Here is a 25,270-nt window from a genome sequence, read left to right on the forward strand (position 1 = left end):
TTTTTTTTATTTATGTCAATATACACACAAAGTATCCCCAGGCCTGATTTCTCTGCTTTTGCCTGAGGGCCAGAGGCTCCGATTTAAAATGTATTTTAAACCGACAGTGTAAAAAAAAATAGGCGGATTGTAACGTTCTGTGTTTCAGGAAGATTTCTTAAACCAAAGGAAGCAGCCTTCTCTAAAGACTAAGCCCAGCCTCTTGGAGAATAGATTGACTGTTACTAACTCCGTAGTGGATTGGCTGTGGACATTAGCTTCCTGTGTTGTGATTTAAAGCAAACGGGGCAGAGTACAGCTTGCAGAGACAAGCAGTGATCGGAGAGCATGTCACTACTCTGCAGTCATGACAAAGAAACTCTCTGAGCCTCTTCAACTTCCCCTGGTTTCAAACCACATGCTCACCAGTGTCGTTGTCAAACAGAGAAGACTGGAAGAGAGAAGACAAAAGAGAAACTATGGTCTATTTAAGCAACTTTCTGTGATTATGTTCTTCGTTTTTAAGTAACACAAATTCTAAATTACGGGTGGGGTTTTTTACAAATGACTTCAGAGGAAGGAAAGACAAAGACAAAGCTGTAAGTGTTTTTCCTAACAATGGTCTTGTGACATTCAACAGCTGCTCCACGATAAAGATTCAACAGCTGCACCTGCATTTGACTTTATTTGGTAGAAGTATATTTTGGAAGTTAAAACTGTTAAAACTGTAATCCTTTTTTGACAGGTGATGATTTTGAGTTGTTTTAATGTGAATGCAAAGGGTTGTAACTGCATATTTTAGAAATACTGTGTTACATGATTTATTTCTGCCACAGCAGTTTTGTGAAAAGCAAAATGGCTGTGTAAGTTAAGCATATGTTTTTATGGCTTTATTTGAAAACTAAATGTCTTACAGTAACACAACTTTAAAAAATATATATATTGTAGAATTTGAGGAATGAATTAAAACGTAAGTTGCCAGATAAAAGCCTGTTCAGGAAGCCTGTAAAGCTTCTTGTAGTTTAAAAAGTTAAACTTCATATTATGAAAGTTTCTGAAATTACGTACGTTGTGTTTTGAAACTTTAGTTACAAGTAACCCATATCAGCAATATTATCAGCATGAACTGCATTCAGTTATAAAAACAAGTTGCACAGCACATGGTAGATCAGAAACTTGTCACTGTTTTCAGTTGTTTTGGGGGCACTGCAGATTAACTGAATGTGGCTGCTCCTAGGAAACTTCAACTTTAAAAATAAAAATGGAAGAAACGTAAAACTGGGCTGACTTGTTAGTTTATTCAGTAATTTAATGTAGAATATTTAAACTCAGTTATTAATCTTTTTTTTTTAATTTTTTCTCCCCCCTAAACTGGAGATTGGTAGTGCTTTCTAGGAGACGGCTTGCTTCGCTACCGTAGATAGAAAATAGGATGATAAAGGACTCGAAGAGTTTATCTTGCATAAAGGAGCAGAGAGTGGTATTACCAGATTCTGAGAGCAGTCCTGTTCTTACTTTCTTGGCTTGAATGGGCTAATGAATTTGCGAGAATAAAAGTTGAAAGGATGTTTTCAGGGCTATTACAGATGCATATATCCTTCTCCCCTTGAAGTAACAGAAAATTTGCTATATATATAGCAAATATATATATTTATAGGATTTGTATGCTAGAAAGAAAGCTCACCTATTGGAGGTAAGTGCCTTTTGAAGAAGTAACAATAAATGACATGCTATAAGAAGGAAGAATTTATTAGAGCATCATAATTCCAGCAGTAGGCTATTTCAGGAACACTGGGCGTGTCTGCATGTGCAATTAATGCTATTTGTCTTTACTGCTCAGTAGACTAATTTACTGTGCAGTAAGCACCTATGTAGACAGTGACACTTTTCTGAGCAATAGATTAGTCTGCTGCACAGTAAAGCATCTCATGTAGACATAGTCACTGAGTCAAAAGACTGAGTTGAACATTTTTAATTGTTACTGATAAATTTTGAAGGTTTATCTATATAACTTCAATTCACAGGCTCACACGAAGGCTCAGAAAGCAAGTAAAGAGCAGCAACTTAATATGATGAACAAGCATTACAAAGAACTTGCAAGTCGCCTGGATGAGATACTTTCTCGGATCGCTAGGGAAGCTGAAGAAATTAAGGACTTGGAGCAGCAGCTCACAGATGGTAAAGCAGACTTGGTCTCTGGAGAATGTTGCTTCCTAAACAACTCTTCCAATTCCTTGTTGGTCTTCACTGAACAGAGCTTGTAATTAGTTCTAAATTAGTCCAAAAGGAAAAAATTTCACTAGGAAGAGGGAAAATGAGAGGCTAGAGGAATGAGAAATAGTGTTTAGTTCTATATTTGTGTTGGATATTTAAAATATTGTACAGAAGGCACAAAAACCTGGGAGGGGTCTTTTGGTTTTAGACAGGACACTGTTTCCAATGCTTAGAACAAAGGCAAAAAGTAGCATGAGAGCAGGAGATTAATTTGTAGAAAAATCTCTTTTTGGTGACCGTAACAATAATACGCTTGTGTTATTTCTTGAATTTAAAACAATAAAGTGAAAGTTCACAATTTTTCCGATAAACTAGAAAATGTATAGTTAATAATTAGACCTGTCACTTCAAATCAAGGAAAGGACATTTGAAAGGACACATGCGGGGAGAGATTGCAGACAACAGCGTGTTTATGATTAATATCTAGCTTTGTATATAGTGTTTTATAAAAGAGATTAGTATCATTATCTCTCTTTCAGATGTAGAAAGTCATGCATAAAGTGGGAAGGAAGTTCCCAGATATCAGCTTACAAGCCAATTACAGAGCTGGGAATAGAATTTAGGTCTCCTAATGTGTCAGGTATTCAAGCTGTAATTACCAAAAAGCTTGCAATTAAAGAATCTTTTTTGCAAAAGTCTTGTTGGTCTAATAAAAGTTATCACCTCTATCACAAGTCCCGACTGGTCTCCTAATGGACATTTCAATTATCCTAATGTCATACCGGAACACATATGAGAGAAGCTTTTTCCACCTGTAAACTGTTGCTTCTCTTCTATGTGTTACTTTAAACTTATTCCTAGGTAACATGTATGAGTCGGTTCAGGAAGTAACTATTGTTGAGACACTCTATTTTTTTTAAAATAAACTAATAAAATATACCTAAAAGCTAATTTAATTGTAATTACCCAGGTGAAAAAAGATGTAGCTATTGTTATGGACATCCTACTAAAAATATCTGCGCAATATATGGAAAAAGACAAAAATAAAGCAAATTAGATATTACTGTTATCATAGTTGGGTCGACTCCTAGTCATCTTCTGAGCAGAAGCATCCTGAATGAGGCTAAAAAATAAGGGCTATTTAAATTTAAACGGAGAGAACACAGGATATTTTATAATGTCAGGAATGCTATAAAGAAGCTCAGACACTTCATACCTTCTTTTGTACACAAACAGTTGTGATTAAATAAAAAGGCAATGCATGCAAATAGATTTGTGCTTGTCAGGATGGGGCTTGGAAATTCCTTCTGAGCCTAATTAGTGTGTGACTCATTGGAAGATACCATTGAGACCTACAGTTTAGTACGATTCTAAAGGATATGATGCTCATGTGGACTGCATATTTTAAAGGATAGAAGCCTTCTGGCAGAACAGATACAGGCAGAAAATGCATATGAGGATGCTTCTCCTTAACTGTCATTAGGAGACACTGGCTGGTGTCGGAGATGGATTGCTGGATTTAGACTGGCCTCTGGTCAGATCCATTATGGCAGCTTCTGAACTTGAGACTGATATTTTGTGACTGAACACTAGTTTGCTTTGTTTTGTTTCTTTGTAACTTCTTGAAAAGATGAATATATTGTGTTCTAATAAAGGGAAGATTAATAATATGGAAACTGTATTGAAGGAATAAAAATGTCTGTTCTGTTCATCTTGTATGCTTACAAGATCACTTTTGAAATAAATGTCTTTTCTTGAGTGCACTAATTTTATTTTGTTCCTTGTGCAGGTCAAATAGCAACAAATGAAGCACTGAAGAGGGATTTAGAAGGAATCATCATTGGGCTACAGGAATATCTTGAAAGTATTAAAGGTCAGGCCAAGCAAGCCAGTGATGAATGTAAGGAGTTACAAAAAGATAAAGCAGCTTTGCTACAGAGGTTGGCTGAACTGGAAGAGGAAAGAAGCCAGCTGGAAATAGTTGCCATGGATGCAGAAAACATGAGAAAAGTAAGACTATCTTTTCCCAAATCCCAGAGAATAAATTTAGAAACTATAGACGATTGAATTCTGAACTACGAAACAATGTTACAGACCAAATTCTATTCCAGTAGGGTAACAAAATTTGCCCTTTAATACTGGTAAAACACTTACAAAGTCTATAGTCAGCTGAATATTTTAGAAAGCAACACACTTTCCTGCATTTATAAACAAGCTCATGGGTACATCAGCCTGCTATTAAAAACTAATTTCATTGTCCTGTTAAGATTAATGTTGAAACTACAGTGCATGTCTGTATAGTTTGCTGAATTCATGTTGTGAGCAGACTTTGCAGAGCCTGCCTCTCTTAGCAGTACTGTGATCAGGAGTTAGGCAGACAAGGTTCTTTGGATACAAGTGATGCCCTTTCTTAGATCAATTAAATAGTTGGAAAAAAAAGTTTTTTGCAAGCTTTCAGGCACAAACACCCTTCTTCAGGCACAGGTAGCATCTGTTGTCGCTTTGTGTGTTCTTCTGGGTCGAATCCAGCTCTTCTGTGATCAGGAGTTGCTACTCTTGTGATATAAATGGTTGACTTCCTGAATGCCAGGAAACAGGATTTCTTGGTGCATGTTCTCTGGCTAACACTTGAATGTGCTGCATTTGTTTGTACTAGAATGTGATATGGATCCATGAAATATGTTTGTTGGTTTCTGAGCTGGATGTGTTCTTCCAGGAAATTACAAAGCTAGAAACTGCACTCCTCGAGCAGCGTGAAATAAATGATTCTCTCAGAGAGGCACAAGGAGATCTCAGTGCATATGAGGCTGAACTGGAGGCTCAGTTGAAAGATAGAGATGCTGAAGCCAATCAACACAAGGAAGAGCTGGAGAGACTGAAACGACTTAGTCAGGTAAAAAATTGAGGGACTGTAAATGATGATAAGACTGGAAAAAGCATCACGTAAATTACCCCAATTTTTATTTGTTCATAGTCCAAAAAATATTTCCCTTTAGCATGCTAATAATATGGGGTTTCCAGGGTAGCTTTTTTTATCAGTGATAAGTTTGTTTGTTTTAAAGAGCCTCTGAGTCCAGTATCGAAATACTTAATAGCCACCCCAGGTAAGTAGTTACGTCAGAAACAGAATTCTCTAATTTCAAGTTTGCTTTCAAGAACACAAAATATGTCCCCAGTGTTATCTAAGCCAGTGGTCTCAAGTGGGGTGCGGAAGATGATCCATTGGGGTGCAGGAAGAAAATATTAGAACTTCTATTTAAATGTATATTTATATAAATATACATATATTGGGGGTGCATGCTCAAAAATTTTTTACTGATAGGTGTACGAGAATATAAATATACATATATTGGGGTTGCATACTCAAAAATTTTTTACTGATAGGGGTGCACGATTAAAAAAAGTTTGGAGACCACTGATCTAAGCCACCAGTTGTTTCCTAAAAAATGTACCTAGCATGATTGACAGTGTCACTTCAGTATGATTTACAACTTTACACTGCATGCAAGATAGAGAATACTTTGGGACTATCCATGAGGAATATGATCTGAATTTAAACAAAGTAGAAATTTATGGTTCTCCAGTAATACATTGAGTACACAAACAGGCGTGTGATAAAGTAGGCTGTTGCCTATGAATGCTCATGACTATGAAGCAATTAGTTTCTGCTGTTCCTTATGCCTGACTTCAGACAAAAACAAGGATAATGCCAGTAGAACACTCTTGCGTAGTTAAGCAGAGGATTGGTTTTAAGTTTATCATTACCCTTTTTTCTTTTTAATGAAAAATTGGGTTTTCAGCAAAACATCACTTTTCATTCTATTGCTTTTCTTAAAGCATTCACTTTCTGTTGAACTTCTTTTAACCAATCAGCTTGATAAAACAGAATTGGAATTTACTGACTACTGAATTTTCCTGGGAAAATGTTATAAAAATGGAAGGTTTTTTTTACAGCTATTTCCATGAAGGGAAAATTCAGAATATTTATTATTCAGATCAAATTATTGGTGTGGGAACCGGTGCTGCTCTGTGTCTTAATTTGAAAACTTTCTGTGGTTATAGATAGAGCTCTCAGCTCTGCAAGATGAACTTGAAAAAGAAAAGCAGGCACTGGAAAATGCTCTGACCAAAGCACAGATGTCAGAAGAGAAGGAACAGGAAAACAATAAGCTACTCTCCCAACTCAAACAAGTGCAGGTTAAATATTTATTATCTCGGAATTTACCTGATATTTGGCATGTTCTGTCTTTTTTCCAAAAGGGAATTAATACTTTGTTTTCCCTCTATTGTATCCTCTGCGTCCTTTTTACAGCCTCAAGTAGCATGGCTTTTCTCCTAATTAGAGTACTTCTGCACAGAGTCTCTGTGTTTCAGACAGTATCCTATTTTAGAAATTATGGGTGGGTATTGCAAAAACTATGAATAATGGGTTCTGTAATACTCTAGAGGGACTGGTTATTCTTTTAAGGAAGCACATAGTTCTTCCTCTTCCCTCCTTCCTTCCAGGATTCAGTGATTGTGAGGAACATCGAGGCTTAGGGCTAAGTCCAAAATAATGAATTGAGCACCTAATGCCAGACTTAAGCACCTAAATTCCACCAAAGGCCAAAGTTGCAGCCCTAAGCTCCCTGCTCTTCTGCTACTTAACCCTGGTGGCACTTGAATACTATAGGCTTTTAAAGTTTCTGCCATTAAAGTTCCCTACATGCTTGAAATCTCAGCTTCATGCACAGAAATGTGTCAGTTCTCACACCTGAAGAACTCAGTATCTAATGGTACCCAAACCTAACGGAGATCTAGAAAGGGCTTAGGTTCTTCCACCTCAGTCCCATGAAGAGCTCAGTCTAATAGGTGTCTTCAGAGAACTTGGAAAAGAAAAGCAGGCATTGGAAATTGCACTGACCAGAACAGAGATTTTGGAAGAAATGGCATAGGAAAATAATAGGAAATCCTATAGAAGAGGCTGGTGGTTAGGACATTTTGCCAGGAGTTGGGAGGCCTTGGTTCAGTTCCTCCTTCTGCCAGATGAGTTTCTGACAATTGCCCCCAAGAGAGTGCCCTAAGAGACTAGAGGCCAATCTAGTCCTGGGATGAATCCCTGTTTACCTGCAGGTGAATGCTTAAAATGGATCATAACTGGATGGATATACCTCCCTGCTGCCCTGAGTAAAGCACTAGAAGGGTGAAATGTAGGTCTTGTTCTTCCTTCTGGCTAATCCCCGTAGTCCTCAGTGTTGGGGCTGGAACCCAGGACTTCCTCTTCCCACCTGAGAGCCCAGTAGTAACCTAATAGTCACAACAGTCACAGCCTACTAAGTTCCTGAGCTGTCTCTGACCTAGTGAATCTTGAATTCTTTCCTGCACAGCTTGAGCAGAAGGATGGAGACTACCTTCACCCAGAATAGCCTATAGTCTGGTGGTGGTCGGGGGACTCTTCTAGGAGCTGTGTATTTGAATCCCCTGAAGTAGCAGAGGGAATTTAAGCAGAGCTATTAATTTATGGGCAAGTGCTGTAACCATTAGATTATTATAAAAGAGGTGTGCCAACACCAAGAGAAGTGGTGCTGGCTTCTACCCTGGGGGTCTTTAAGAGGAGGCTAGATGTACACCTTGCTGGGGTTGTTTGACCCTAGTACTCTTTCCTGCCATGGCAGGGGGTTGGACTTGATGATCTGCTCAGGTCCCTTCCAACCCTAGAAACTACGAAACTATGAAACTTCCACCTGTTCCTCTTTCTCAATACAATGGTCGGTCCTGCTCATTTCTCAGGTTCCTTTGTTCATATTGGGGTTCAGTCTAGAAGCAATCCTACAAGGGAGAAAACGCATTAGAAGTCTGTTGTAGCAGATTTTGGTCATATCAGAAATTAAATTCAACCAAAGCTTGATTTATTAGCTCTCAGGAAACATATATGGATATGTATTGTTTGTCCTTGCACCAGGCAACCCATCAGCAGAAAAAGAAATCTCAGCTCTCAAACATAATCAGTCCTCAATACAGCTCTGAGACTAAAGGGAATTAATAAGAAAGAAAGGACCAATTTTGGAAACAGCAAAGCGTGTGTGAATCTCGCTAAAATCATTCGTGTCTTGTTTTCTTAATAGGATAATTTTGCAGTGTGTATTCTGTGTCTTTGTATGAGTCTGATTGTTGAAATTAGTAGCTGTGTCTTTCAGAGAAGCTTCTCACAGTTGAGTTCTCTAGTGAAATGAGAATTCTGTTGTTTGCTTGTGTTATCAACTCCTTTATGGCAACAGGTTTTGCATGTACAAAGATGTATTTATTCATTATATTGCTAAGAAGGGAATAGAATAAAGCAGAGCTCACTTTTGAATTGCCATTGAAATATCCTTAACAGAATTAGTTGTAAGGAAGAGATTAATTTTATATTGGGGAAAATGTCAGAGTCTATAAAACACTGAAAGCTGAATCTTTAAATCTTGTTTTGTAGGGAGACAATAACCTTTTGAAGCAACAGCTTAAAGATCTTCAAAATCAGCTAAACCATGCAATTGATAACTTAATTCATCCTGAAGAAGTCTTAGCTCGTGTAAGTGAACTCAAACGAAAATTGCAGACAGGAGCTGGAGATATTAGGTGAGTAAAATAACTTATTACTAACATTAAATCTGTGCATATCGACTCTTTAAATATGCAGGAGCAGTAACATAAACCCCATTTCTCTAACTTTGTGTCTTAGTTCAGCTATGCAGAATCCTGCACTCAGCCCCCATAAATCTTCCCTCTACAATATTATGTGGGTTGGGCTGTCAGAGCAAGACCTCTGCTCCACATCTGCTTAAATAACCTGGGATGGTTCATAAACTCTTGGTCTAATCCAGGGGCAGGCAATTATTTTGGGCAGAGGGCTACTTATTGAGTTTTGGCAAGCCATCAAGGGTCACATGACAGGTAGCCCAGGGCAGATAAATATTAATTTTCTAAATTTTTCTAGGGGCCCCGTGGGCTGGATAGAATGGCCTGGTGGGCTGCATCCAGCCCCTAGGCTGCATTTTGCCCACCCCGGTCTAATCAGATGCCCCACTCCTGTCTCCCCCAGCCCTTTCCCCAGCATGCAGCAGCTGGACAACCCTGCACTAGATTAGTAGGTTAAGAAAAGCCCAGATCTAGCACCAAGAATTAAAATGACTGCAGTCTCCCTTTGTAACATGGGTTATTTTTTTTTCAGATGTCATAATTCAACTGATACTTTAGGAAAAAGCCTCGCAGACCTGCAGAAACAGTTCAGTGAAACCCTTGCTCATTCACAGCAAGAAAAAGAGGAGGCATTGGCTAGACAGAGGCAGCTACAAGGAGAGCTGGCATCTCAGCAAGATAAATTGGAAGATTCAAAGGAAAAATACAGGCAGGTATGTAACAAAGCTGCAGAAGCAAGAGCAAGAGAATGGCAAGTTAGCCGAAAGAACAGAATTGCTGGGGGGTAGCTAAAGGGATCAGACCTCAAATTCAGAGTACTGGCTGTGTGTCTCAAAGAATAGTAATATCATTCTTTATTAGAGAGATGAATATATTTGCTTGCCTGATACAGGTGTGCTAAAACTGAAATACAGAAGCACCTAGCATTGCATTGTAAATCACATGATCAGTAGGCTTCTAAATTTCACCTTGTAACAGTAACAGTTTCTCTTAAGCAGCATCAGTGGGAGACTATATAGACTGTTAAAAATAACATTTTTCATCCAGAGTACTTTATTAACAGCTTTCCCATTATCCAGAATATAACAGTGTGTGTAGAGCAGGGAAGCATGGATGCATATGAGCACTGCTTTGATTTACACTTGTATCTTACTTTAAAGCAGAGTTGCTCAACCTGTTGGCCCTGTGGCCTGGATGAGTGGTGTGGGATCAGTCTACAAATCCATGAAGTTTAGCTACCAAATCAGGCCCTACACTGCCCAAGTCCTGCCTCACACCCAATCTGGCCTGCAGGGCCATGCTCTCCACCTGCAGGGCTCCCAACAGGTCTGGAATTTGGCAGCTGGAAAGTGGCAATACTGCCACTGCTCCACCCACTGCCAAAACTTGGAAAATTTGCTAAAATGGAGAATTCTGCAGGCCGGATGCTGCTGCTCTGTCGGCCCACAGCCTGGGGGCTGAGCACCTATGAATTAAACACCTGTGGAGTTGATTTTTTCAGCTGTCTTTATTGTATGTACCTCACCAAAATCTAGATTCCTAAAAGCTAATACAGGTAGAAAAAGTAGAAGTTAACGGTCAGGGTATCATTTTCAAAAGTACCTAATGAACTTAAGCTCCTAAATAACTTAGCTGTTTTTAAAATATGACACTATTGCACCAGTGGTTCTTGTCTCTATCTGTCTGGTAACCAGTATGCTGCTAATAGCACGTTCTGACAATCAGATTTTTAACAATCAGCAAGAATATTGATCAAAACATGCATTGAGTGTCTCATGATGTTGGCTCGGATTTACCTTGACTTCAGGTTAAATCTGAGAAGAGGCAGAGTGAGACCAGGCTTCATCAGTTAGAGAAGAAAATTCAACACTTACATGAAAAAATAAAAAGCATGGAAGAAATACAGGGCCTTGCAGATCAACAACTTCAAGAAGCTGATGAGGAAAAGGAGAAAATTCTTGCTCAGCTGGAAGATTTAGAGAATAAGGTGGGAAGGAACTAAGGAGGAACAAGTGTGCAGACTGAATGCAGTTGCTTGGAAAAGCAACTTTCTTTTAAAATGCTTTGATTTCTAGGGTTTGTATATGTTACCTGGGCTCTAAAGAGGTGCATGTCGTTGTAGTGTTTCCAAATAGAGTGTGGAACAAAATAACTCTGCATACGGACGTAAATAAGAATACCCCACTGCCAACTGGCAAAGAATATGTCGGTAAACTGTAAACCGGTGACCAAAGATTCAACAGGTTCTCATATACATATTCAGATATTACATATGTAACTCACTTTGTAAGATAATTTCAGTTTTATTCTGGTTTAATATTTAAAATGTGTTTTATTTTAAAATTCTTTGCATTTTTAAATGAAGTGAAAAAACAAACCCCCCAAGATAATGCTATATGAAGTTGGGCCTAATTATATGATTCCTATGGTACAATAAAATAGCTTATAGAAAGGCTGGAAGAAAGTTATGTCAATATTTAAATCTTTATCTTACGGATTTTTAAAAGTAATAAATGACTATCAAACCCTTTTTTCCCCATTTCAGAAAAAGTTGGAGGATGCCAAGGCACAAATGCAGCTTCTTGGCCTAGATAAAGAACTGAAGGAATTAAAGAAAGCAATAGTTGCTTCGGATAAATTGGCAACCACTGAACTCTCTCTTGCCAAAGATCAGCTGAGGGCTCTTCATGGAACCGTCCTCAAAATTAACCAAGAGCGAGCTGAGGTGAATTGATCAGCGCAGGGATATTAAATTGGGTGCTGTATTTGTTTAACTATACTGGAGCTTGATATATACAGTCTTCATCTGGGGGCAACTCTTATTTTAAAATACATAAATTGTTGATGTAGCTTAGGAAATTTGAAGATAAGCTTGGTGTCTCTCGACATTCAAAACAGTTTTGAAGAGGGAATTTCTGCATAGATTGGAAAAGCAACTACTTTAGTATCTGAAAACTGGAATGTAGTAATAAAATATTTACTTGAGTTAGGAAATATAAGAGCAGGCAAAGATATGATGAGAGCAAGTTCTTAAGACTTCACCCTCTCTGCAGATCTGCAACCATGTTCCAAAAAAGTACTTTACATGATAGATTGTATACCGTGTAAGAAGAATAAGACCAGTAATGCAAATGATAGAGATGAAACTGGTGAAGAAATTCAGAAAGTTGATGAGCATAAGCATTTATCATTAGTATCCTATTTACAGCGCTACATGAGACATCAGTAACTATAAAATAAAAATAAACTTCAAAATTAAAGGTCCAATCTTATTTGTACTTTAGGAATTTCAGGAAGCAGAGGAGTTCTGTATGCAGGCAGCTCATGCAGCTCGTGAACTTGCCCGAGCAGAAGCGGAAATCGAATTGTTACAACAACTTCTAAAAGAAAAGGAAGAACAGGTAAGCTGTGCTTGGCTGTATCAGGTTACAAAAGCTCAAGGGGAGAATGTCAGATATGTGGAGAGCAATTTGAACTAGGCTTATGCTTAAATTAATATACAAGTGAGCCTAATATTTTAGAAATTATTGGCTCCCTGATGAAAATTTTTTTTTAGCTTGGTGCTGGAGTTTTCCAGATATTACTTTCTATCAGTCATAAGAGAAAATCTGCTGAAATACCATGTCATAAATGGCTTTTTACAATGGTCTTTGTAAAAAGATCTCCATCATTTGGAGGGGGGGAAAAGCCATCTTTGTCATAGTAATTTTGCCATGCAATACTGTCTTGTCTATGAATAGACTTTAAGCTATTTGTAAGTTATAATAAAGTCAAAATTCACCTCTTCTTTTTTTAAGTTTCAGCATGAAATGGAGAGAGCTGAAGCTAAGGCTGTTGCATCAGATTTTCAGAAGTTTGATCTTGATAAATTAAATCAGACTCTGGAACATCAGAAAGCAGAAACTGAACGACTACGAAGGTTATTAGATAATGCCAGGGCAGGTAATCCTTCTCGTTTCTGCTTCTACAACTTGCATTCAGCACAAGGTATAATTACGGGGCATTCAGTTTTACTTATTCAAAGAAATTTTAAACTGTTTAATTCTTTACAGGTAACAAGGATGAAATACACGGCTTACTGGATGAGATAGCAGCACTCAGGCATGCCCTTTCTTATCAGAATGATTACATCAGCAGTATAGCAGATCCATTCAAAAGAAGAGGATATTGGTATTATATGCCACCATCATCAGAAGTACGGAAATACATTAAAATGACATTTTGTGAAAATAATTTGATTTGAAAAAAATCTATTATTAATTTCACTAATTCTAAATGTAAGAGCACCTTAAATACAAAGATCTCTTCCCAAACAAAATGTTCATAGAACTCTATTAGGACAGTTTTTTGGCTGTTAATTAAGGTTTTCAAACGCATGTGATAGTTGAGCATTGCATATTGAATTTACCACATTCTCTCTAGTGCTAACTTGTACTGTAAGGATTAGCTCACATTTAAAGTCTGTGTAGTTTCAAACAAGTCAGCTCTTCACAAAATTTATCTTTCGCAACAGACTTCCAGTCATCACACAAATTAGCATCATCTCCCTGAATGCTGGAGAGTTTAATTTAAAAAATGTCCAAGGATGCAATAGTCATGTAAATTTAAATGGCAACTATCAGAATCTAAACATTTTTTTGGATTCCCAAATGAATAACAGAATCTAAAAAAATTCTCATTTAAAGATGAGACAACTGCTTTGCCCACTGACTGTCCACAATTTGTATTCAAACTTCAGTTTAATTCTTTTATTAAGTATTTGACAGCTAAAAGATATTCAGAGTAAAACACATCTTCATTGTTAAATTTACTGTAAGAGATATAGTCTAATATCCCATTTAAATCAATGTCAACTGCTAATGAGTAGTGGAGGAACATTAGCAACAGGGATAGACAAAAGGGTACTGTAGTCAAATATAATAGGCATCCTCATGTAGTTTTAACAACTGTTTCCTCCTTAGCTATTGATAATAAAAAAACATAATAGGTCAAAAGGAGACTCTTCTAATAAAATAAGGTTTCTGAGACTTTTTGTAGTGCATATCAAATCTTTATAGAGAATGTATTATTATCTGTCCTCTATTTGCATGTGATAATGTAACAACCCTGTGGTAGCCTTGCCAGTTGATTGCGTTAAAGTAATAATAGTCAAATATTTTTTGCATATTTAGCTTTCTTTTAATGCAAGGTAATAGTTTGAATCAGTAGCAAACACTGAGAGACAGGAAGGTCTTTGAAGGCTGCAGTTTGGAAACATCCATAATGGAAACTTAATCTTAACATGCATTATTCTTTGGATATTTTTTAGGTCTCCACTCCTGGTTCTTACAGCACAAAAGACTCTGGAGTTGGCTTGCAGTGTCCTGGCTCATCCCCAGCTAAAAAGGCCCATGGTCAGGGCAGGCAGATCAGAAAGGAAGACTCTGCCTCACCCACTGCAAGAGGATACTGGGTGTATTCACCAGTTAGAAGCAGGTTGCACAAATCAGATTCCAATAAAAGTAGGTTTTCCTCGCACAGATGTACAAGAAAGTACCAAACTCCAGTTTGAGTTCAAAGTGGAATTTCTAAAATGGGTTAATTGTAAAAATGGGTTTTATTAATATTGTGCTGTATGTTATATGTAAACATGTAATATATGGTGGTGCTTGTGGCCTTTGTTTCAGAGAAGTGTATGTTAACAACAGCATTGATTTAAAAAGAGGTTGTAATTCCAATTTTCTCTTTCTGTCTTAAGATGGAAGAGATGAAGATAGTGGGGGAGATGATGAAACAGATGTTCCCAGGGAGCCTCCCTTTGTACCGCCTCCTGGTTCTGTTATTTATACCGTACTTCCTGATGGTGGCCCTGTACCCCAGGGAACAGTAGTTTATGGACCGCCTCCTTCTGGACCAGTGAATGGTAGACCAGTTGCACCTGGAACAGTTATCTATGGACCACCTCCTGCTGGAACTCACGTTGTTTATGGCCCTCTTCCTGCTAACTTTTCTGTGCCCCTCATTCCTTTTGGAGTGCTTCACTGCAATGTTCCTGAGCATCATGACATGGTAAGTACACAGGAGAGGTTCAGCCATATGCAACTGGGTCGCTGTAAAGCAGTGGTTTTCAGGTTTTTTAGACTCAAGACACCTCTTGAGGGCACCCTCAGTGCTGAATATCATAAAATGATAGAGACCAGTTGGGTTTCCTTCCTTTTCCTGTGTGTTACTGGGATATGTAAATGTGCATGTTCAGATGTGTGTTTACCTACAAGCACTATTCCTGGGGAAAACCTTGCACTTCTAGTTGAGTAGTGCAGCATTATGTTAGGTATTCAAGAGTCAGGAATCAGTCAGCCAGGACAGAGCATCTTCAGTTATGTATAGTCCAACCGTAGGCCTCTGCAGCTGCTACTTTCTATGAAACACAGCTGCTTAGGAGAGCCAGTGAGGAGAGTTGCACTTGCTTGCCTTAGTAAGGTTTTTTTCCCCCCCAATCCTCTATTTAGGAAAATGAAATCTCAAGACTTGAAGACATTGTATATCACTTAAGGTCTCAGAAACAGGACTATATATGGCCAGGTATGTCTGTACATAAACATAATAAAGAAATGGAAAAACTGCATCAGAATATTGACAATCTCCTACGTGAAAGGGAAGAACTGGAACGTGAAGTAGCAGAACTACGTACAGCAGCCGAGAAACGTAGCAAACGCAAGTAAGAGCATTAGAGTGAAGTATACTTAAACATGTGCCCAAAAAATCTATTATTCAAAACCTATTAGTAAAGATGGTTTTGCCAAAATTCTATAGATAACTTGTGCTCAAGTTGTGTGAGTAAGCCAGCTCCTGTGATACCAGGCAGACCATCTGAATTTTACTTGTGTGGTTTTATAAATGTTCATTTTATTGTGTGTGCGGCTTTTTTTTTCCTTTTCTTTTAGGAACTTCATTGAAGGGCATATTGACAGTCTTATTACAGAACTAGAGTTAGAAAAATCTCTCAGACACCATGAGGACATCGTGGATGAAATCGAATGCGTAGAACAGACTCTTCTGAAACGACGGGCAGAGCTTAGGGAGGCAGATAGACTTCTTGCAGAAGCTGAAAATGAACTTGAAAGTACCCGGGGGAAGGTAAGTTGTTGTGTGATCTTGTATCCCTTCTACGAAATGCTGTGTCCTGTTCATTCCTCTTTTTAAATGGATGAAATATTCCTTTTTGTAAGCCAACGCAGATTTGGGTAAAGATTGTTATACGTGACCTAAGATTGTTCATTTACTTTCTTTAATTACAGAGGTGAATGCAAGTTCTTATTTATTTCAGTGTACATAGATGCTGAAATAGTTACCATGCTGGGTTTTAAAAGGCATTGGAAAAGACATTTTATGACTTAATATTTTGCATATTAATCATTCATCTCCCTGTCTTTCCTTTATTAATAAATCTCATTCAAACAAAGTATCAGGTTTCTGTCCTTAGGTAGAAGCCTTCTTACCTGAGTAACAAGCACTATATAGGTTTCTTGTGGTTCTCTTGTTTCAGTACCCTTTAAAATAATCCTCAATTTCTTGTGTAGACCAAAGACACTATTCAGAAGTACAATCATGCCAAACAGCATTTGTCTCGCACCGAAGCTGAGGCAGAGGAGTTAGAGCAAAGGGCTCAGGAGATGGCTGTTAAACTTGTGAAAGCAGATCAGCAACTAAGGTACACTCGATTTATATTTCACATGTTTTGGTTGTCTGTGCAAGAGCTATCTCTGAAATGGATAGAACAAATGAGGATGTGTTTGCTGTTGCTTTTAGATAGGTACAGCTGCGATGGTATGAAAAATATTAAATGTATTTTAGGTTACTCCAAGCAGAATCAAGGGATTTAGAACAGCACAAGATTGAACAAGAAGGTATCTTGAAGGAAATCAATAGAGTCATGTCATCGAGAGATTCTGAGTTCCAGTCCTTAAGCCAGAAGATAGAAATCTTGACGGAAAGGTAAATATCAAATTAACCTTAAATACTTACGAGTAAAGCATGCCTCAGATTGGTCTAATGGCAAAGGGAAGGACTACATAATGTGTTCTGTTCCTTCTAAACTGTATTCTAATCTAATTGTTAGTCTTCAGAAGCTTCAAGCAGACATTCAGTTTGCAGAAAGTAATGAAGATCATCATCTCCAGATCCTTAAAGAAGCAGAAAATGTTCTTCAGGGCAAGAAAAATGAGCTGGAAAGATTAACAGATCAGGTAAGAAGTGTGTGTTCACAGTTGATTTGGAGTTTTTTGGGGAACCTGCTGGGTGGGATGTTTTCTCCTCCATGCACTAAGAAGGAAAAAAAGAACTGTCCTCTGAATCTCCTAGTCTGACGTATTTGCTGTATAGGTTTTTATTTCAAAAGCCCTGCAAATACATATTGAAAACAAGATCCTGTATATGCATATACATATGTATGTCATCAGTATCTCACTGTTTTGCTTCCTCCCTTTGTTGCCTTTTGTGATAACTTTGGCCTCGGTCTTGGAAATACTTGCACGTATAAATGCTACACTGAGCTCCAGTGAAAATCCGTGTGTGTAAAGCTGCTAATGGGTATAAACATTTATGGACTCCCAGCTGTAGAGGGAGAGCTTTTTCAGCCATGGACTCATGCTGTGTCTGTAGAGTGCCTTGTACAGCATGGCTCCTTGTCCCCATTTTGTCCACTGGATGCTACTACAATATATGTATTTTGCAAAACCTGCCCAACAAAAAGACCCTGTTTGTCAATACTTGGATGAGGCAGTGTATTTTTAATATAGCCATGAATATATTTTAGTTACTTGTTTGTTTAGGTCCTTGGCTTTTATTAATTTCTATACTGTAGATAACCACTCAGCAGCAAGAGCTGGTGCTTTTGGACCAAGAGCTGGATCAAAGGAAAGAAGAGTTGCATCTCCTTCAAGACTGCATTGCCCAAAGGAAAGCAGACCTCAAAGAAGCTCTTCGAGATGGGGAGACAGACGTGACTGAAAAACGACGACAGATAAGGGTAAACCGTCTGTTGCCATGTTCTGTTAACTATCTGCATGGCTTAGTTCAGCAACAGAAGTCGAAGCATCTCTCAGAGCTTTAAAGAAATCCTTCTTCAAAAAAAAGGCAGGCTTGTGGTTTTGTTACGCTTAATGTGCACTGGCCCTGATCTAGATTCAGGTAGAACAACCTTGGACTTCAGCAATATAGATTCAGTCCCATGTCATGTTTTGGTGGGTGCACTGTTTGGGGTACATTAGGTTCTGGTGTCAAGTGGAGCACTTGGATGAGTGTAGCTATGACTTACTGTTTTCATAGGACATGAGATGTCAGCTGGAAGAACTGAGCGTGCAGAAAGGAGAACTGAATGCCCAGATAAATGAAAAAGGAACACAGCTTTCCCTTATAAAGCAAGACACCGGGAGAGAGGAAGAAAATCTGCAAGGAATACTTGGACAAATTGCTAAGCACAAGACGGGTATGGCTGTGATGGTGTGGTACATGGTTTTGCTCCAGATTAGAATGTATTGAATTCTGGTGCTTCAGTGAACTTCTGTTCGTTTGGTTTTTTAGACTGTTTCAGGTTATTAGTATTAAAGCTAAAGCATTAGTGCTAAAACATAATGTCTAATTCATTTTTTTTTTTACCTGAATGAAGAAGAGAAATTTTGTAGAGGATTTCTTATGGGTTAGACATTTAAAAAAAAAAATCTCAAAAGTGAGATTCCTATTTTTCCTCCTTAAATTAAGACTATATATTTAGAATGACATAAATCTCAGAACCCCATGAAAAGACTGACGTGCAGTGATCATCCTGTATAACAGTATGACCAGTGACCTGACTCAAAAGGACATAACAGAACCCAAAGTTAACCTGAGGTCTCCTCCAGTGTTCTGGCCAAAAGCAGTCTTCCTCTCAGACTAATCACTCTCTTCAGGTCTCTTGATGATGGTTTTTCCCCCCTCAAACCTCACACTTCACCTTGCAAGGCAAAACTTCACCTATTTCATGGTTCTTTTTTAAGAACTGTCTTGATTTTTCTTTCAACTAGAACTGAAGCATGTTCTGGAAATGTTGCAGCTAGAAAACAATGAACTGCAAGGTTTGAAGCTACAACATGACCAAAAGCTTAATGAATTGGAAAAGACTCAAGTTGCAGTGCTGGAAGTAAGTGTTTCTTTTGGAGTTGATAAAACAATTGAGGAAGAAGGAATCTTCTTTTTTCAGTTCCCTAGAGGATTATGATTCTAAGCCAAGCCAGCAGCCATTGATTTGGACGAGGTGGATGAACTCATTCTCCAAAGTGAATCAGTGCCTAGAAATTTGAAGTCTATCATGAGATAAATCATGATTGTTTCTAACATCCTGAGTGATTTTGCCTTTTTAGGATACTTCAGTAACAGGATTAGCAATTTCTGCATATAAAGGTTTCTGTGCACTCTTGGATCTTTGCAGATGGAAGGCACTGTGTAAATGAGAAAAGGTGTTATTAACTTAATTTCAGTTGTTCTTAATATCTAAGCATATTAGACATTTTATATCCTTGTTCAAAGGAGAAATTAGAGATAGAGAATCTCCAGCGAGTGGCCCAGCGCCAGCGAGGGGAAGTAGAGTGGCAGAGGCAGCTGCTGGAGAAAAACCAGCATGAAAACGAGCAGTTAATGTCACAGGTGCGTGCTCTGCAAAACAGCTCTGAATCTTTGAACAGAGAAAAGCAGCAGCTTGAGGAAAACTGTCAGAGCTTGGAAATAAAGTTGTCACAAACCAAAAGGTGAGAGAGACCTTTTTTTTTTTTTTTTTTTAAGATCAGTGACTAGGGAGCCTACATGTTTAAACTTAGCAAGAACAATTCCTTTTCCTTAAAAAAATGGATAAATAGAATTAAAATGTGGTGTATTTTCCAAAGCTGTGGAGGCCTGCTATTTCAAGCAGCTCTACTTTGCCTTGGGGTCAAAACCTGAATTGATGGGTATTTTCCATATCTGCAGTTGTAGGGCAGCATAATGGCACGCATTAATAACCACAACACACTGAATTTTTGAATTAGGATGGAAATAATATTTCCTGTCAAATTAGAAACCCCCTTTACGCTCTCAAAAAAATAAAAGGAGCAATGGTCTTAAGTTGCAGCAAGGGGAGTTGGTTGGATATTAGGAAAAGGTCTCTCACCAGGAGGGCGGTGAAGCACTGGAACAGGTTACTTAGAGAGGTGGTGGGATCTCCATCCTTGGAGGTTTTGAAGACCCAGTAGACAAAGCCTTGGCTGGGATGATGTACTTGGGGCTGGTCCTGCTTGGAGCAGGGGGTTGGACTAGATGTGACCCCCTGAGGTCCCAACTCTCATTTTCTATGATTCTGTTCTAATATAGCTATCTTTAAAAAAAAATCCTTGCCAAACATTTGGAAAAGATTGTACTTTTCACATTTTACAGAAATTTAGCTACTGCTGAAGATAGCAGCAAAGCTGCACTGTCCAATATAGAGAAAATGGGGTTGGATGTCAGAAAATTGCAACAGGAAATTGAACGACTAAAGAAGCAAAAAAAATCACTGGATGGAGACGTGACAGTAATACAGCAACAAATTCAAGGTACTTTGCACCACTTTTTGAGGTGTGGCATATATACACTCACTTACATTTAAACCATTATCTGTGTTAATTAGTCAAAAATTGCTTGTGGCAGAAAACGTTTTAAAAGATGACCCCTTGCGTTCACATCTGATACATACAGACCTACATATAATAGTTTAGAAACTAGGTTTCTGTGCGTGTGCAGTTACTTCACAGATTTGTCTGCTCAAATTATCTTGTTTTGTTTTACCAAATGTATTTTGCTTTCTATAGAAAAAAAGGAAGAGCTTGAAATACTGAAGGAAGAACTAAACGACTCCAGGCAACAAGTTCAGCTGGCAGAGCAGGTTAGTTTTGGTGAAGATAAGGCTTTGTGTAACAGGGAAGAAATCTGAAATAAACTTGGAGTCATTTGGCTCTCGCCAGCATATGACACAGTTACAAGAAGAGCTTCCCGTGGTGGTACCGATAACACAAGTATCCATTTTGCAGTAGAAGCAGTCCCCCAAGGAGCTCTTCAGAAGTACAGTGCTTTTTGCAAAGGAGAGGGGCATTCATCTTTGCACCTTTTTAAAATTGTGCCTTAGAGCTCTTAACGTTTTAATCTACTGAATGGCAGTGGGGCCTGCTGAGCAAGGAGCTGTTCAGTGTGGTAAGGGTGGCAGATGAGTAAGCCCTGTGAGAGAACTGTTTCATACAGGGTGCTTACGCATGTTACTCATTTTTAGCAATTGTTTGACCTTTTCTATATTTGCTCAATGACACAGGATCTGAAAAATACCACAAAGCGCCAGGATGAGATGCTTAGAGAACAGGCAACCCTACAAGAAGTCACTAGTGAATGTTTAAGGAAGTGTAAAGATTGCCAAGAGAGACAGAAAAGGAAGGAGAACCAATTACAGCAGCTCCAGAGAGAGATTGAAGAGAGGGAAATAGAAGTGGCCAAACAAGAAATGGTAATGAGACTCTCTAGGTTTCACTCTGATCCATTGAGCCAAAAGCTTTTACTGTCTAAGCCACTACAAGACTACCACTGGCAAAGGGGGCTGCAGGTGCATGTTCACAGTTCAGTTCAGTACGGTCGCAACAGCAGTGCTTCATTAACATAACATATTAACACATGCACCATCCTGTGCAATGTATCGGCGTGTCAATATTGAACAAAATAACACCAGGAAACTTGGTATGCCCAGTTTTTCCAGTCTTTGGGAGTTTTTTCTTACCATGATTTCAAATTAGAATTAAATGATGGAGAAAAACAGACGCGTAGGTAGAACATCAACAACCAAAACCAGGAAAAAATTAAGCAAAGGACTAATATTGTTACCCAGAAGCCCTCAAAGTTATTTTTGTTTATGTAAAATATGAAATACTTTTAGGGTTTTTTTAAATTTCCCCTGTGGTCCTGTTTGATATCTGTGGTGATGGCAGCTTTTCTTATTGAGGTTTTAGTGGTCCCTCAGGTAACCATCTGAGGAAAAGTTCACATCTGACATCCTGTCTTTGATAGATTCTTCAACACCTCAAGAAAGACTCTGAGTCTGAAGAGAGAAAATTAGTTGAATGTACAACTAAATTGAAAAATCAGAAACAATTCCTGGAGCAGGAGCTAACGGACCAGCAAAATATATTGGAACAAGCAATTGCAAAAGTAAGAATGACGGAAGAAAGGATCAAGAAACTGGAGAAGGAGGAGAGCTGGTGGGCAGCACTTGAAGAAAGAGTCCAAAAAACCAGTAAGATGCATCTTGTGTGTTTATAACCGTGACTGCACATGAGGTCAGCTCCCAAAGCCCCCAGGCAACTGTGCTAGACCTGGTCTAGGGAACGTGAAGAAAAAACACGGATTCCCGCTCTTTTGGGTTAATCCTCAAGGCAGGCGTGCAGAACTTGAAAAGTAAATAAGATTGAAAAAAGAAATTGAGAGTGTGCTGGGAATTAGGTGAGGATGGAAGCATAATCTGAATAGTGTTTCTAACAGGGAAGTTCAGTGGAAATTTATTTCAGGACTTGCTTGCAGTTTTTTAGTGGTTATACACGTGTTAAGTAGTCTCAAATCAGCGCCCTTCTTCATTTTCATCAGTCCAACTCAATATCTCGGTCATGAAACAACCCAGCAATCGATAGCATTCGGAGTGAAAAAGGTTGCAGGGCCCTTAGCACTGAATAACTATACAGTTTTCACACACAAAGACATGAGCGGTTCTAGTCTGCCTGTAGTTGCACTGCTTTTTTTCCCTTCCAAAAGACATTATGCATCCAGTACTACTGGATTCACTGTGTTTTGGTGACGAGCACTGCTTTTTAAAATGTAATTCCAGGTCATGAGCTCTCAGAAAAAGAGTTGCGGTTACAGGAAAAAAACAAAGAAATGGTATCCCTCCAAGAAGAACTTGGACTCTTGAGGGCAGAGCTAAACCGTCTCCAAGATCAGATCATGTCAGAGAGGGAAAAAGCAGAAAAACAAGTCATCTGTCTGAAGGAAGCCATTAAAACCCAAAGGACCCAATTTGAGAGAGAACTGCATGTATGCCTTTATCATTTGTTTTATTTTTTTTTGCTGTAAAAAGTAATTTAATTGCATGACCATGTGTGTTCTTTCAAGGAAAAGGAAGATCAAAATACTGTATTTGAAACTTCAAACGTGCTGACAGCACAGGGTGAAATTCAGGCAGCCGGTTTCAGAGTCGCTCACCCACCTGTCGTTGTTCCTGTGCTGCCCTGTGAGAGACTCCTGCAGCTAAACCCATTTTGACTAAACTAGCAGGCAGGACAAACTGTTTTAACTTGGGGCAGAAAGAGTCATATTAGGTTTTGTGTTTCCCTGTTTTCAGAAATCTTTTACGCAGAAAAAGATCAAAGCTTTTGATATTTCACATATGTGTCCTAGGAACAAAAGCATAAAAACAACTATCTGAGGAAAGAAATGGCAGCCGTAGAACAAGTGGCCCAAGGCAACCACAAGCGAGCCGAACGCTTGATCAAGGAGCTCGGCCAGATCCAGCAGGATTATCTGGACCTCAAGGCACAGGTACCGCCTGTCACCTAAGCAAAAGTTAATTCTCTTCAAGGACAGTGTTTGCATGGGAGTTATATATATTCGAAATAAGTTATGTACACGCTAAACAAGCTCTGGTCCTCACTTTTACCTCCCTACATTCATTGTTATCATTATTAAATCCATATACACTTGCCTGCACAGCGCACAACCTGTTTGGGCTCTTGGGCTGTGGCATGGCTCGTATAAAATTCTCATTGACATTGTGGACCAGAGGACTGAGTCTTAAGCTCCTGGAAGAATCTCAGGAAACTGAAATAGCTTGGATCGTTACAGCAGAGGAAAACGTTGCGTTTCTCCTTGTGTTGCAGACACGTGAACGTTAGTAAAACCAAGCAGACTTTTTTTTTCCTGATCAGTTCAGTCTAGTTGATCTTGAATATATCTGTTTGGTTTTTTTTTAACCAGTCTGCCAAAAGGAAAAAATGTGATTCAGAGGGGTGCTGAAACTACTGCTGAGCTGACATGCAGAATGGATGCCCAGCTTTATTGTCAATGCATGGAGAGAGTAAAACATTGAAGCTGGTTTGGCTTGTCCCTGGTGCCATGTCAGGGCCGCCCATTAAATATGGCATGACGCTTATGGACACGCATAACTACTACAGTCGGACTTCTGTATCGGTTTCCAAAGGAAAACTGCACTTCCGGTTTTAGAAACGCTCTGCTTTTGACCCTGTGCTTTGGGTTTGAAAAGTGTGTGGCAATCCCACAAAAATAAAATCCCACTTCTATTACTTAGACCAAAACTTAGAGTAATTTTCTTGTCTGAACACCATCGCCCACTCATTTCTAACAGAATTCCTCAGAGAAATTCCCTTAGTAACTAAACCACATCCCAAGAGGACTGAGAGAAGAGGAATTATTTTTTTAAGTACCTCCAGAGAAATGGAAAAAAAGCTGAGAGAGACATGAGAGGAACCAAGTTCCCGGTGTGTCTCGCATATCAGACTAAGACCTGAGCGTGGTTGTGCAATGCAAACTGAAGTGCTCAAAGCTCCTTCAGTTCTCTCCTGATAGCAGCAAGGAGCTAGGCTGTCCCCTTGCACTGCTGTACCTGTAACATTAAGCACTGGTTAATAGTGGCTTAATTTGATGGAAAAAATTAGAGATGGATGTCATCCGGCTTCTGAATGCAAATCTGCCTGTTTGCACCGCTCTTTAGATTCAAACGCAAGAAGATTTGGAAAAAAGACAGCAAGAAATAAAGGATGCAGTGAAGATGCTTAAATTGGAGGTGAAAGATGAAATCCGCACTGGGCTTAAATCATCAAGCCCCTCTCCTCCCGAGCTGTTGGACAATCTGGAAGCAGATTTTGAAGTAAAGGAAGGGCTGCAGTGTGAATTAGAAGATTTAAAGGAGAATTTCCCATTTGCATCTAATGAAGAAAAACAGCTGTTGTTTGAAGAGAAACTTAATTTATCCAAAGTCCACCTAATGGTAAAATTATGAACAAAAAAATGACTTTATGTGAGTGTTTAATGCAACCCAGTTTAGGTCGTGTGCCCGTGATGTCATTATTGTCCCTTCCACCGACACGAGTAATTCGGGTGTTCCTCAAAGCCCAACATGACCCTAAGATGGGCCTCTTGATTGCTAGAATTTTTAATTTTCCTGGTCACTTCTTGGTCACTAAAATGGCCACAGTCCCATAGTCTTTACCAAACCCAAATGCCTCTGAAATCATGGGAAAGGAGTGAAGGATTTAGTCCCCTTTAAGACGCAGTGTTATGTACTGTCTAGCATAGATGCTGGTTGTTTAAAAACTGCTTCCTGTGGCTGCTAACCGCGGTTCTGCTTCCA

The 25,270-nt window shown here is 38.8% G+C and overlaps 1 protein-coding gene across 3 annotated transcripts in view; it reads left to right on the plus strand.

The window, feature by feature from the left end:
• Nucleotides 1–25,270, plus strand: part of CNTRL (centriolin) — a 44,173-nt gene that overhangs the window by 15,363 nt on the left and 3,540 nt on the right. For 2 of the 3 annotated variants that reach the window (XM_019540967.1, XM_019540968.1), the window contains exons 12-40: nt 2,004–2,157; nt 3,983–4,203; nt 4,910–5,086; nt 6,256–6,390; nt 8,645–8,790; nt 9,383–9,563; nt 10,658–10,837; nt 11,396–11,575; nt 12,135–12,251; nt 12,648–12,792; nt 12,903–13,045; nt 14,159–14,351; nt 14,588–14,898; nt 15,339–15,547; nt 15,774–15,966; nt 16,410–16,540; nt 16,684–16,824; nt 16,949–17,075; nt 17,693–17,857; nt 18,157–18,316; nt 18,891–19,006; nt 19,393–19,610; nt 20,272–20,429; nt 20,685–20,758; nt 21,179–21,367; nt 21,922–22,147; nt 22,733–22,938; nt 23,302–23,442; nt 24,632–24,907. In XM_019540967.1, the coding sequence (XP_019396512.1) occupies nt 2,004–2,157; nt 3,983–4,203; nt 4,910–5,086; nt 6,256–6,390; nt 8,645–8,790; nt 9,383–9,563; nt 10,658–10,837; nt 11,396–11,575; nt 12,135–12,251; nt 12,648–12,792; nt 12,903–13,045; nt 14,159–14,351; nt 14,588–14,898; nt 15,339–15,547; nt 15,774–15,966; nt 16,410–16,540; nt 16,684–16,824; nt 16,949–17,075; nt 17,693–17,857; nt 18,157–18,316; nt 18,891–19,006; nt 19,393–19,610; nt 20,272–20,429; nt 20,685–20,758; nt 21,179–21,367; nt 21,922–22,147; nt 22,733–22,938; nt 23,302–23,442; nt 24,632–24,907 (5,013 nt within the window). Of the gene's footprint in view, nt 1–2,003; nt 2,158–3,982; nt 4,204–4,909; nt 5,087–6,255; nt 6,391–8,644; nt 8,791–9,382; nt 9,564–10,657; nt 10,838–11,395; nt 11,576–12,134; nt 12,252–12,647; nt 12,793–12,902; nt 13,046–14,158; nt 14,352–14,587; nt 14,899–15,338; nt 15,548–15,773; nt 15,967–16,409; nt 16,541–16,683; nt 16,825–16,948; nt 17,076–17,692; nt 17,858–18,156; nt 18,317–18,890; nt 19,007–19,392; nt 19,611–20,271; nt 20,430–20,684; nt 20,759–21,178; nt 21,368–21,856; nt 22,148–22,732; nt 22,939–23,301; nt 23,443–24,631; nt 24,908–25,270 lie in introns of those variants that run through there. The other variant, XM_019540969.1, reaches the window with a different exon arrangement.

Source organism: Crocodylus porosus, unplaced genomic scaffold (assembly GCF_001723895.1).
Source record: "Crocodylus porosus isolate Cpor-Errol unplaced genomic scaffold, CroPor_comp1, whole genome shotgun sequence".
Lineage (NCBI taxonomy): Eukaryota > Metazoa > Chordata > Crocodylia > Crocodylidae > Crocodylus > Crocodylus porosus.